Source organism: Sinocyclocheilus anshuiensis, unplaced genomic scaffold (genome assembly GCF_001515605.1).
Source record: "Sinocyclocheilus anshuiensis isolate Anshui unplaced genomic scaffold, SAMN03320099.WGS_v1.1 scaffold297, whole genome shotgun sequence".
Taxonomy (NCBI): Eukaryota; Metazoa; Chordata; class Actinopteri; order Cypriniformes; family Cyprinidae; genus Sinocyclocheilus; species Sinocyclocheilus anshuiensis.
Window position 1 is genome coordinate 211491 of NW_015536479.1, and position 14379 is coordinate 225869.

The 14379-nt window shown below is 37.8% G+C and overlaps 2 protein-coding genes across 8 annotated transcripts in view; one reads left to right on the forward strand and one right to left on the reverse strand.

Moving 5' to 3' along the window:
- LOC107669270 (protein FAM118B-like) overlaps positions 1–7956 on the forward strand; it is a 15303-nt gene extending 7347 nt beyond the window's left edge. For 5 of the 6 annotated variants that reach the window (XM_016461699.1, XM_016461540.1, XM_016461470.1 and 2 more), the window contains exons 4-8: positions 3195–3422; positions 4722–4850; positions 6629–6938; positions 7022–7087; positions 7188–7956. In XM_016461699.1, the coding sequence (XP_016317185.1) occupies positions 3195–3422; positions 4722–4850; positions 6629–6938; positions 7022–7087; positions 7188–7216 (762 nt within the window). In that variant the 3' untranslated portion in view covers positions 7217–7956. The remainder of the gene's footprint in view (positions 1–3194; positions 3423–4721; positions 4851–6628; positions 6939–7021; positions 7088–7187) is intronic. The other variant, XM_016461843.1, reaches the window with a different exon arrangement.
- A 2811-nt stretch (positions 7957–10767) lies between these two features.
- srpra (SRP receptor subunit alpha) overlaps positions 10768–14379 on the reverse strand; it is a 14624-nt gene continuing 11012 nt past the window's right edge. For both annotated transcript variants that reach the window (XM_016462030.1, XM_016461945.1), the window contains exons 11-14: positions 14165–14379; positions 13926–14089; positions 11954–12052; positions 10768–11869 (exon numbers count right to left, since the gene is read on the reverse strand). In XM_016462030.1, the coding sequence (XP_016317516.1) occupies positions 11741–11869; positions 11954–12052; positions 13926–14089; positions 14165–14379 (607 nt within the window). In that variant the 3' untranslated portion in view covers positions 10768–11740. The remainder of the gene's footprint in view (positions 11870–11953; positions 12053–13925; positions 14090–14164) is intronic.

Genomic DNA, 14379 nt, shown 5'->3' on the forward strand with positions numbered 1-14379 from the left:
CCTGACAGAAAACTGCTGCTGCGTTCTATTTATGACGTATTGACACAAATTTCAAATGATTTTCAATGGTCGCTTTATTGCGTCCAGTGTAGACAGACTTTAGCTGTTGCGGCGCGGCATGTCCGGTGTAGACACGGTGTTACTCACCTCTCTAGAAGTAACAAAGCAACCTCGGCGTCCGATCGCAGTCCTTCCGCTCCTTGAGTTCTCTCCAGCGCTGGAAAGCTGATCCGATATTTACTTATACAATGTAGAGGGTTGCTTCTCGTTTGTTTATTTCGTGCAATAACCAGTAGTAAAGAGGAAGAAATGATTGGTTCACGTGCCACTTGATCTGTTATGCCACATTTAAAAGTGTCGAAAACCACATTTATTGTTAGAATTTTGTTATAAAATTGACTGAAAGATGAGACTTTGTTTAAATACAGGATGTTATAATAAAGGATGTTATAATTTTATATTATAATGTTGTTGTTGTTTTATTTCGATATTTGATCTCAGTTTACAAAACAAAATATCATAATTTCAGTCAGTTTGCAAATTTTCCCTTTGCACCACCTAGCGGTAGTTTCTATCGTAAAAGTACTATATTAGGCCTTATCGTAAGCCTTCTTTTGTTCCGCAGACGGTTTCCTCTTTCGTTTTTTTATCCGCCATCTCTATCTTTCTGTCGCTCGGCTCGGCTAATGAGTAGTGCCACTGCCACCTGGCGGTAGTTTCGTGAACAACTTTAACACGCGACTGACTTGCAGTTAACGCTGTGGCCCTGCGGCGGTAATAGGCAGTTTGGTTGTCCACCTACTGTATTTCATGTATCCATATATTTTGTCATATATTTTTATATAATTTATTTTGTTCACGCATCAACAGGAAACAGCGTCGACTAAAAGATGGATCTTAGGATTTAAGAATTCATATTGATTCATCAAAATGAAGATTGTTTAAAATTGATTTACAGTGTCCAACCTCGGATTTTATGGTTGATATTATAAAGTAGCAGTACATTTAAAATAAAGATACATTTAAATTTAATAATAAAAAAGGACATTTAAAATATTTTACTAAACATACAATGTTTCAGTTTCTGTGATCAGTGAAAAGTTGGCAGGGCAAGGAAAAATCTTGAAGGAAAAAATTCTGTATTGTTGATCCAGGCAATGCATGGACTGAAGAGCACAACTATGAGTTTGTCCATCATTAGTCCCTTCCTCTCTCTCTAGCCAAAATGGGGCGTAGAACCACGTGCCACCAATGTTGTTGTTTTTGTCGCCCCGTCAAAACAGCACTCAGGGGTTTATCCCTGTAAGCCTCAGTATCATTTGCATCCAAACCCACCGTGTCACTAGAGGATTTAGATGGCATTAGACTTGTGAAAGGGAGTTAGGTAATGAATTTCAGCTCTATTGCTGGGGTTTCGTTGCCTGGAATGGTCGTAGCTGAACAATTCACATCAACAAAATAACTATCCTAGAAAAACATCAACCTGCTGCCTGTCTCCACCCAGTGAATTTCCAAGCTCAGTTTGTTTGTTATTGTTAGTGTAAGGTCTTTCAGTGATTTAACCTACTTGTGAGAGTTTTGAGCCTCACATGAGCAGAGCAGTGGAGCAAAAAACTAGGCTAATCTGAACATGCGTCCAGGATTCACACCTCCAGAACAACATGCTGTGACTAGATGCTAGTCCATTCAGCTTCAGCATTACATATTTATTTAGTTATGCATTCTTTGTAATGTTCGCAGCAAGTCAGTGGATGCCAGTCAAAATACATTTTGCGCTTTGACATGTTTGGGCATGAATATATAAGTCACGCTTGAGACTTTCAGACTGCTTTTTTGATTCAGACATCAATGTTATTGAGTCACTGTTGATAAGCACAAAAAAGTCCAGACCCTTCTAAGAATTGATTGCATGTTCATCTCATTTCCGAATGCTTGTTGCTCAATGCTGTTATTTTTCATTGAGTACACAAATCAGGGCTCCAGAAAAAATAAAATAAAATAGATAAATAGACCTTAGTGAGGGTAGACACCATATTGAATTCGACACAGATGAAATCAAGGCTGTAAGGGATAAACATCTAATCTTTACAATGGCATGTATGGTATAAAGGTTCTAGATTATATGTAGTTTTCACAACTTTAAACTTTATTTTTTGTCTGTAGTGCATGGGTGCCATCAGAATGAGAGTCCAAATGGCTGATAAAAACATCACAATAATCCACAAGTAATCATCATTACCAGTTCATCAAATAATGTTTTGTGAAGTGAAAAGCTGCATGTTTGTAAGAAACAATTTTTTATTAGCTATTTCATTCTGATGGCACCCATTTACTGCAGAAGATCTATTGATAAGCAAGTGATGTAATGCTAAATTGATTTTGGTAAAAAAATATTTTTTTTTGCATATTAATATTTTTGGTCTAGTCTGGAGCCCTGCAAATGCAATTTTGAGTGGTTTGTTACAAAAAAGTTTTGTACATCTTTTTCATCTGTAAAGACGCCGAGACCGAGGTTAATACCAGGTGTAAACAGTTGAAAGACATTTACATCTCTGAGATCAGAGGCATTAGTTCACATCAGGTGTGGAGGTGCTGATAATTAGCCTCTTCCTGAGAAAGTGGATTCTGCAAGCTATTCATAGGAGCACCTCTTTCTCTCTCTCTCTCGCTGTCTCTGGTTTTCCATGTGCCTCTGCCAAGCTCAGAGAATGAATTCAGCTCAGTGTAATGAGATTGAGTCTGACCAGGACAAGGGCACTGCTGTCAAAACTCCTCTATTCTCAGCGCTCTCTCCACAATCTGTCACATACTCTGGAACCAAAAATTTTATGCAGAGTTTCTAATTACCTACAAATATAGCCTAAATATTTGACTGAAGTATTCTGTTTCTTATGAGGTTCCTATTATCGGGGTTGAAGTTTGCATTGGTGAACACCACCATGTGTAAAAATCAAGCCAATTTCATTGCCTACAAGATTAGCCTAAATATATGAATTAAGGTGCTTGTTAATTTCCTTTGATGTGTTCCATAGAGAACATTTCAAGACCTTTGAAAAAGATAATGCTTATTTTCCTCTCTAAAAGCCTGCTTTGGTTGACTCCAGTAACTGCATTCCCAGAAGAGTTATTTGAATACTCCTGAAGTTGATTTGTTTTTCTATTCATCTCAAATTTCTTTCTTTTGGTCTCTGTAGAGGACGGGAAATGTACGCTCCACCTTTTTTAAAGACTGCCTCTACGAGGTGTTTGATGACCTGGAGTGTAAGATGGAGAACGCTGGGAAGCATCTCCTCCGCTCCGTGCTGCAGTTAATGGAGAGCGGCGCTCTGGTCCTCACCACTAACTTTGACAATCTGCTAGAGATTTACGCCACCCATCAAGGGACCAAGCTGGAGTCTCTGGATCTCACAGATGAGAAGAAGGTACCAGCTGTGTTTTCTGTATAAATGAGGTGAATTAGCATCACAGTTCAGACTGAGTTATTGGACGCTAACCATTTGAATAGTGAAGGAGGTCTGACTTTTAGAATTGGATTTGGTCGGTGCATAAATGTAGCGTTGATGAAAGAAGATAGTTTAATAATCTAAATGTAATTTATTCTCCGTGACATTTGTATTCTGAGGTAGCAATATTAAATAAGGTCTTATTTAAAATTCTAAATTGTAGAAATTCGCTTGTGAAAATCATGTGACTATTAGTATAAATAAAGAGACCGCAATAATCGATTATTGCTAATATAATTATGTTGTTCTTGTGTTATTTTGTAAGTAGTTAATTCTATCTATCAATCAAACATTCTTATAAATTGCAAGTTTAACGTTTTTGTATTTTTTTTTGTAATATATATGTGTTTTTTTTCACAGTGCTAGTCAAATTTTAACATTTAAATTTAAAAAGTAAAAAAAATTCAAAATGATTTCTTCAAAATGACAATTTTAAATATCTATTTGAATATATTTTAAAATGTAATTTATTCCTGTGATGCAAAGCTGAATTTTCTGCATCATTACTCCAGTCTTCTTCAGAATTCATTCAATATCAATATAAAACATATAAACATATCAATATAAAACACTTCAAAATTGTAATGTTTGTTGGCAGGTCATCGGGACCTGAACGTCCATCAGCAATGTGATGTCATATAGCGCACGATTATTTAGTCTATGATTGAATTGCATTATGTCTGATAAAAGTCACTGATAAATAACAGCTAAAAATATCTGAAGAAGAGACTATGGGGACTTGTACAAAAATACCCATCGTCAGATCATCAGTTGCTTTCAGTGCAAACTAAAAACAAAGTGTGCTTTGAAAACGCTGTTTCTCAGATGTTCAGTGCACTGGGTTCATCTCTGTTTGCTTTTGGCCATAAATTTCCTTCAGCACAAAGCAGCGAAAGCTTCAGCTATTAGCCATAAAATCAGCCTTATGGTCTCAGGCCAAGCGTCATGTAGTGCATTAGTGCATGTAAGCTCTACAGCAGCTCACTTGAAGGGCCCTCGGAAATACAAGTGACTGCATGTTCAGTTCCCTGTGTCTTTATTCATCAGGCCGTGTGTGGTTTTCCATAGCGTGGCCTTTAGGCAGGGTGTTTGTGCACCTTTTCCTTCAAATGCCTCTTGATTAGAACCCGCGGTCATTAAAAGCAGCTGGACGCTCCTAGTGGGAGCCGGATTGGGAGCAGTGGAGTATGAAATGCCGCTGTGTGCTTGTGTGTGCAGGTTCTGGAGTGGGCTCAGGAGAAGAGAAGACTGAGCGTACTCCATATTCACGGTGTTTACACAAACCCCAGCGGCATCGTACTGCATCCTGCTGGCTACCAGAACGTTCTGAGGAACACAGAAGTCATGGTGAGTGAATGTTTTCTGCTCTCAGGAGAAAAAAAAAAAAGTCACACCACTGGAACGTTGATAATTCACCGGGGTGGAGGACACTGTGAACCAAAGCATTCTGGCCTGAAGAGATACTCCCTTTTGTGGTGGTTTTTATTGCTTATTGTCCAGTCCTTGAAATAATTTACCCAAATACAAACTGTTATGACAGCATTATATGAAGTTTATATGATGCTGATAAAAGCAGCATAACAGTTTATTATGTTATGATGGTCTATGACATAACGCAGTTAAAAAAATGCATTAAAAATATAATTCATAAATTGAATACACCTCTTCTATGATAAGAATGTTATAATGTCTGAATTCATATTCAGTTTGATATGTTTTCCGGGTCATAAAGTCAAAAATGTCAGGATGATACATAGGGATTAATTGAAATAAAATCAAAATTGCGATATGGCTCAGTGCGATTATCAAATTGGAATTGAATTAAGTAAATCCGCTGTGTTTTTCTAAGTGAAGCGTGGCACTGTGCTTATTAAGGGCTCCCTGTGGTTTTCTGTCAGAATCAAAAGTTTGATGGTTTAATGTTTGAAAATGAAGAAATTAAGACAGCCAGAAATATTAGTAGTGTAACTTTAAAAATATTACTTTTCTTAAATACTCTTTTTTTGTTTTTTTGTTATTGTTGTACATTTATTTAGTACTTGTAGTAGCATTGAAAATAATAATTGAGATGATAAATAATAATATAATCAAATAATAATAAAATGTAAAATATATATGTATGTATTAGTTTTTATATTATACATTATTTTAGTCATACTGATATATAATCACAAAACTTTACAAATTGTGCAGCCCTACAAACAAGCACAGCGAACTTGGATTTTTAAAAATTGTGCTTTAAATCACAAGTGCGATTTTGAAAAAAATTAGAAACGAATGAACTTCTGCTTTGCCTATTAATATTTGAATACATTTTGTTTACCGAATCAAAGTCATGTGGTGAGACTAACATGCAGAATAAAATAAATTATATCATAGAGACCCCTGCATGATTGTGTGTCGAGATTAATAATTAAACATTAATTAAACAAGATTAATTAAGTCTCTCAAAATATCAGATAATCTGACATTTAAGGCAAGGTTATTTCAATTGGAGCAACTCCCCCTAAAATTTATAATTCATGATGTATATAAAAAGTTTTTTGGGGGAAAATACGTGTAAATTTTATTTATTTATTTTTAATAAGATGAGTAGACTCACATGTATTCAAAGTGTACGTAAAATCATCATATCAGTCCTTAACGTCAGTTCTGCCATGACAACTCTCGGAGGGATTGGCATGGTAATGTACATGACAATGTTAATGTATTTGGTCTTGGCGGAATAGATCTGCTGCGGCAGAGCAAGTACTGAGACTTGCTACTGCCAATACATCCACAGACATGCCGCGGTAAGCATGTAAGAAATATTGCTGCTGCAAATATAACATACATGAAATAACCCCCATATAGCATACATTAATCACCTCGTAGCAGATCTATACAGGTGGAGCTGGGGAAGGTGGAGGGTTTCTGAAACAAGCTGCACTGCTACGGCAAGCACTAGTCATATATTTGAATGTTGAGCAGCGAGCTCATTGGCTACTGATACAGGAGAGAACCAATCAGCTGTGCCATGTGATAATGATGTCATTAAGTCAGATTGAGTTAGACCTATCGGACAGCGCCATCTAGAGTTTCATGCCAGAACTCTGTATTTATTACATTGTTGCATGTTTTTGCAGAGGGAGATCCAGAAACTCTACGAAACCAAGTCTTTTGTGTTCCTGGGCTGTGGGAGGACAGTGGATGACACTACCTTCCAGGCCCTGTTTCTCGAGGCGGTCAAACACAAGTCTGACCTTGAGCATTTCATGCTGGTGCGGCGAGAGGATGTGGGCGAATTCAAGAAGCTCCGTGACAACATGCTAGACAAGGGCATTAAGGTCATCTCATACGGCAACGAATACGCCGACCTGCCGGAGTACTTCGAACGACTGGCCAATGAGATTTGCAACCGGGATGTGGATCGCGACGTGGTAACCAATGGCTGGGGTAAGTTGTCTTCACTTTTTAGATGCATTACATAGAACTGATGTTTATTGTTTTTCACCGATTTATTTGCTGGATTAATTCAGGATCTCCCATCTCACAAGGCGAAGAAAGTCATAATGGCTTTACGACCCAGAAAAACCTCCTGCAAGGTTAGGACAGCTTTTGTGTTGGCACCTCAACCAGCTTGCATGCTAAAGGCAGTTTGGGCATATGACGATGCATTTTTTCCTTTTCCCTTCTTTCCTTCAGTGCATGCTTCTAGAACGACAGAAACATGAATACAGCACAAGGGCTTCTGTTGTTGTTTTATACTCACCTTCCCACTGTACTCCTCCGCACCCGTGGCTTCCCGTGATGAAATCAGCTGATGCGCACTGTGTTGTAACGAGACCTTCATTGTAGCTCTTCCTCTTTCCCTGTCCAGACTACCACTCGTGACACAAGTGGCAGTCTGGGAACGTTTCCACAGCTCTGCTGCCCCCTTCCGCTCGGATCTGGTATGACTAGATCTTCACGCACAGCAGACTCATTTCTCATACTTAACCCGAGCGCCGCCAGTACCGCTTCACATGGGAAAGGCGTCAGTAAAAGCACCACCAAGCAAACTGTGAACTCCTGCAACTCGGAAAATGTTGATGAAACTTCATGTGAGTGAGGGAGATTTTTTTTTATGTGGTTTTAAGTGAAGTGTGGACCAAGAATAATGTTCAGGGAAGTCTGATCTTAAACGTGAGCTGTCAAATACCAAAACATTTGAACAGGACTGTTAGTAATGCAGTCTCACTTCCCATTTTTCACATCAGTAAATGCACCAGCAATATTAAAATGGTGATTGTGTGAACCTCACAAAATGATCAAGAAATGTCCATGTCATATTTCATCCCTAAATAAGTGTGTATATACTGTTAACTGTTAACATGGTTAATTTTGCATTGCAACATATTTTTATCACACCTAAACACTGCCCACCTTCAAATTCGGATTACCGTAATGTGAAAAATCCCTCATTAAATAAAAAAAGCATTTGCTGTAATAAATAATGATTTACAAAAAATTGTAAGAAAAAAATTCAGAATTGTGAGATAAAAGGTTGCAATTACCTTTATTTTTATTCTGTGGCAGAAAGAAGCTTCCATATACAGTATTTTGAGAATTACAGTATACAGAAATGTGAGATGTAAACTCAGAATTCTAAGAAAAAAAGTCAGATTTGTTAAAAAAAAATGTTGCAATTACCTTTTTAATTTTTTTTATTCTGTTGTGGAAACAAGCTTCAATATACAGTACACACATTTTTATTGGTTGAAATATGACTCAGGACATTTCTTTTATTACTAAATCTGTCCTGTAAGGAGGAGGAAATGCAATAAATGCCTCGTCAGAGTGACTGAGGTGTGACTCAAAATTCGTGTGATTTCTCAGGCTTTACTTATAGAAGCATCTCAGCTTCCATGAATCTACTTGAACTTGTCACGAGACTAATGAGGATAATGATATAATGCCATAATTCCTCTAAAACCACACAACTTTCAATACATTTTATTGCACTTTGTCAGTTAGTCCCCATTTATAGTCGTAAATGCTTGGTCAGTAATGCTCAAAAAAGACATGTAAACAGTTGTTTATAAACCTTTTGTATTTTAACTCCAGTGGTCCACTGTTTTATCATCTCTGTCCACAAATGTCTTTTAGGTATTTATATGCTATTTTAAAATAAAGCATCTGTTTGGTACCAAATGTGTTGTTGTTGTTGTTAATGAAAGCACATAAATGCAGTGAATGTGTTTTCAAGAATTACATCTACACACCTTATGTTTAACTTACGTGCAAGAGCGGCCATTTGTAACTTGAATGTACGAAACTTCCGGTGTCACCTGCTTCCATTTACTTTAGCTGTACAAAAACAACCCGTTATGCTGCTTGTAAAGCAAACTGGTATTTGTTATATTATTTTAATTCATTATCGTAATCATAAAGACACTGGTTTGTGGACTTCTGGTTATTTATCTAGAGGCTAATCAATCGCAGTCTCATACATTGAAAGAAAATAGCTTACTTTGCAAAATAAGGTGGATTGATCAGCATCTACATACTAAACAAAACTTATTTTTTAAAGATTTAGTTTTGTTTAGTTTTTTTCTTTTATTAAAGGGTTAGTTCACTTCAAAAATTCTGTCATTAATTACTTACCCTCATGTCTTTCCAAACATGTAAGACCTTCATTCATCTTCGGAAAACAAATTAAGATATTTTTGATGAAATCTGAGAGCTCTCTGACCCTGCATATACAGCAACACAACTGAAATGTTCCCAGACCCAGAAACGTGGACATCAATAATACAGTCCATGTGACATCAGTGGCTCAACTTATACTTTTTGTGTGCAAAGAAAACAAAAACAATATAATTTATTCAACAATTCTTCTCTCGGAGTTAAAGGGATAGTTCACCCAAAAATGAAAATTTAATGTTTATCTGCTTACCCCCAGGGCATCCAAGATGTAGGTGACTTTGTTTCTTGAGTAGAACACAAATGATGATTTTTAACTCCAGCCGTTGCAGTCTGTCAGTCGTATAATGCACGGCAATGGTAACAAAATCTATGAGAGTAAAAAAAACATGCACAGACAAATCCAAATTAAACCCTGTGGCTTGTGACGACACATTGATGTCCTAAGACACGAAATGATCGGTTTGTGCCAGAAACCGAACAGTATTTATATCATTTTTTACCTCTAATACACTACTATGTCCAACTGTCTTTGGGCGCGCGCACGGCATCTGGTGCGTGAGGTGTGTACACGCTCTGGCGTAGTTTACGTTAAAGGGTGTGTTGAAATCCAGCCGAAGAGCAATCAACCATAACTTCAGGCGAGCAGGCTCAGAATCCGCCATTTTGGAGAGTAGCACAAGCCACGACGCATGCGCGCGCTTTCTTCTGAACGTAAACGCATGCGCCAGGTTCCGAAGAGGAACGAAGTGGGTTTGGAACGACATGAGAATGAGTAGACATTTTTTTTTTTTTTTTGGGTGAACTAAGAATCCTTTCCTTTAGGATAGGACAGCATGTAGACAAGAAGCGAAGTGGGAAAGAGATGGGGGATGAAATCGGCAAAGGTCCGCGACGGAGGATATTAGCGCCAACTACACCAACACTTCTGTGTGAAAATGTTTAATGTACGTCGTCATAAACATCCAGTCAGTGAGTCCGCTGTTACTGCAGCTCTGTAATACCCTGCTGAAGTTGGTGACTGTACCGATTTAAACCGATAACTCGCGGGTTTGTAATTCTTTTTGACCGATTCATAAGAACCAGCCTATAATTTTAGAGAATCAGACCACACCAGTCATGAGGCAAGTTTGTTTTTGGAATTCAACAGACATGCCTATTTGTATTATTTCTGTAGAAATGATAGTGTTAATTCTATGGAAGTATGTTTCACCATGGAATTAGCTTCTGACCTTTTAAATCGCAATTCTGAGGTTATATCTCACTATTCTAACTTTTTTCCCCTGCAGCTGAGAATATGTAGGATATAAATACAAACTTGCTATTCTGAGAAGAAATTGAATTGTGAGCAACTGCAAGGAAGTTAAAATTTAAGCAAAATTCGTAATTAACTCTATTATTTTGATTCCACGGCAGGAAGTGAGATTGTAACTTGGAATTGCGAGAAAAAGTCAGAATTCTTGAGTTTATATCTTGTAATTCTGAATCTAAAAAAGAAAAAGTCTGAATTGAGATATAAGCAGATTTTTTTTTCCTGTGGCAGAAAAACAGGTTTCAGGAAACGAAATTACACACTACTAGTTCCAAACATGACACATCATTACAAGCTATTATAGCAGCTTTATTTAAGAAATATTACACATTCTCAAAGTACAACAAATCTTCTCTATGAAGCTCTCCAGTCTTGCCATTGTGCTAGCGCAAATTAACATGAGGTGAAGGAGAATTAAGACCTGACTTTGTTCTAAAATAAAAGGATGAAGGGATCTGAAAGAAAATGAAAATGGCAGTAGTCACTAATTAATTAAAACAAAAATTAAAAATTTTGTAGGGCTTCAGATAGTTTGGTATACGCAGCATTTTAGAACTTTCTGCTGAGGCGCCTTCAAACCTCAAGCACCAAACCTTACAATACCTTTTAATGCCTTTCATATCCAGAGACATGAAAAGCCGGAGTACAAAAGGAAGAATGAGAAAAGGCAGCGTTTGTACAGAATAGTTTTGAGATCAATGGCTGAAGTAATGAGCTGAGGCACTATGGTAGTGATTTCATGAGACAGTTTGGGTTGTGGGCATCATCTGAATGTACCTACATTAATCAAATAAAAAGTAGACAAAATACATTTAGAATATATTATCTCTCTTATAACGTTGGAATAACACCTCAGTCCATCTTTTTTGGTGTGCAGAAATTACACTTGATCGTAAAGAACAGATGCAGAAAAGTGCAAAAATACTGTCCATTATCTCATTATTTAAATGAAAACCAAAGCACTGCTGTCTGATTGGCTGTGTTGCATGTCAATCAAAAATGGTTGCCGAGGTGAGATCAAGTCAAATGATATTCCTTCCACTCATTAAACTGAAACACTTTTTTTTCCTGGAACAAAACACAAGGATCCTAAATATGAACTGAATTTCAGTTAAACCTGTAGGAAAGCAAAAAAAACACCTATCACTTCAACACGTAGGCATGCCTGCATTCACAGGAAGCTGAGAGGGTCACAGGGTCTCATATCTAGCTGTAGCTGAACCGTGAATGTCGCTGGAGCAGCAGAGGCAGGTCTTGTATCTCAGGCCTTCATGAGTGCGCTGACCACAGCTCTGGCGTTGAGGCTGCGCAGGTCGCTGTACGTCTGCCCGGTGCCCACAAACACGATGGGCTGACCTGTGATGTAGGTCATGGAGATAGCAGCGCCCACCTACAGGAAATGGTCTGGAGTTATATTTAACCAAGATCCATTTCACAAGAACATGCCATGAAAAAAAAAGGGTTCTGGTCATACCTTATCATCAATGGTGTCAAACTTGGTGAGAACGATGCCGTCGATGAGCCTGGGTTTGTCAGTCTTGGAATGATCAGCCAGTGCTTGATTAAATTTAACCTAAAACAAAGCGAAAAACACTCAGTACTTAATGACCTGGGAATTTTTGAGAAGCTCAGGACTGCGTTTCAGATATCAGTTTCCCACATGTAATAGAAACAGAACAAGTGAGAGAGTGGTAACCATCACGGATATCCTGTGCAGCCCAGATATTGATTATAACTGGCTGAATTATCCCGCGTTAACTTTTCCTTGGGTATGTTTGATTTAAGTCTCTCAGTAGCCGGGTTTCCATCCAAAGTTGCGAATTTAACTTATGTGCAAAACTGGAATATCGCATAAAACATTTGCGAACAAGCATCGTTTCCATCCAACAAGTCAAGGAGAACAAAATCGTCACTTCCTGATTAGCTGGCACTATAAATCACTAAGAAAAGTAGGAGAATATAATCATTTTCATATATAATAAATTACTTGCGCCTCAGAGCGAGCAAACGAAACACAATGAATGCTGCTGTTTGGGAACGCAGCCGTGTAAGACAATTATACAGAAATACTTTGACGACAGACTTTGCTCGTGCATTTCCGAATGACCATTACAACATTTCAGATGCTGTGAACGAGATCAGTCCGCCGGTTAGTCAGGTTTTGCCGTCCCATAGCGCAAAGTCACGACTTTTTGATGCACTTGGGAGGAATTTATTCGCAAAATGCATTTCCATCTCCCATTATTCGCATCAACCCTTTTTCGCACAAGTCAAAAACCACCTCAAGCAAGCGTAAAAACTTTTTTGCGAATTAAGGGATTTTTATTCGAAATTGGACGTTTCCATCACTCGTTTCTCATGCGATACTTCAAAATGCGCATTAAAATAGGGTGATGGAAACATAGCTAGTGTTATCATACATAGATGTTGCTATGTTGTACCTGTTACTTTTTTCCAAAGTATTATTTATTTATTTTGTTTGTTTTTGATGCTTGCTCACCAAGGTAGCATTTAAGCAAAAAAACAATAAAAACATTAATATTGTGAAATACGGTTACAATTTCATTAGTTTAACTTGATGTACTAAAATAACAAATTAAAATATAAAACTTCAACTAAAAACAAAATATAAAAATAATAATTAAAAACTATAATAGTATCTCAATAATACTAAAATAACACTGCTTCAATCTTCAGTGTCACATGATCCTTCAGAAATCATTCTATTATTCTGATTTGATGCTCATAAAACATTTCTTAATATTATCAATGTCAAAAAACAGTTTTTACTGCTTAATATTCGTGCAAACCATGATACATTTTTTAGGATTCTTCGCCTATCAATTTCAGAAGAACAGCATTGATTTTAAATAATAAGTATCATGTTAGATTATAAATGGATTTACTGTCATTTGAATCAATTTGATGCATCCTTGTTGAATAAAGGTATCAAGTTCTATTTAAAAGAAACCCTGTCTGAAATTCCATCATTATTTACTCACTTTCTCGTCACTTTCTCGTCATTCTAAAATCTTCCTTGAAAGACACAAGTGTACATTTTTGACCAATATCTTTGACAAACTTTTCAATTTAATATAAGTGGAAGCAGACTGGGGTTGATAAATGGTGAAAAGGTATCATTAAATTTACTGAAAAACTGCACCAGTGGGCCATTATTTATTTATGATTTAACGCCATGTCAGCAGCAGTGGCTATATTCATGGCAAGAGAAAACATTTCAATTTCACAATTCAGTCGTATATATCATTTGTGGGCCATTATTTGTCACTATTTTAGTTCATAAATGGCTCTCTGAAACATCAAGCGCTCCCTAGTGCAAAAGCACTTTTTATTGTCCAGAAACATTTGCTGGTCAAAGATGGCTGCTTCATATGACACATTATGAAGCAGTGCCTTCTACAGGCAATATGTGGCATTACACCTACCAGCTGATCCACAGCCTCATTTCCCACCAGTGCTTCTCCCACAAACAGCACCAGGTCCGGGGTGTTGACCGCGATCAGCTTTGCCAGAGCCGTCATCAGAGGAGCGTTATCCTGCATCCGGCCGGCGGTATCGATCAGCACCACGTCAAAGACCTGGTTACGAGCTGCAGAGAGAGAGTTAGTGTTAACAAATGAATCCTTCTAAAGTTTCATTACCTCGAAAATCACAGGGTTTTTACCAAAGGCGATAGCCTCCATGGCGATCCCAGCAGCATCCTTGCCATAGCCCTTCTCGAAGAGCTGTACGGCGGGCTGTCCCCCGTGCTTCTCAAGGGGGTGTAGAGAGTTCAGACGCCGCTGATGAGTCCTCAGCTGCTCCACGGCTCCCGCGCGGAACGTGTCACAGGCCGCGATGAGCACTGTGAAGCCGTTCTCGATCAGCCAATAGGAGATC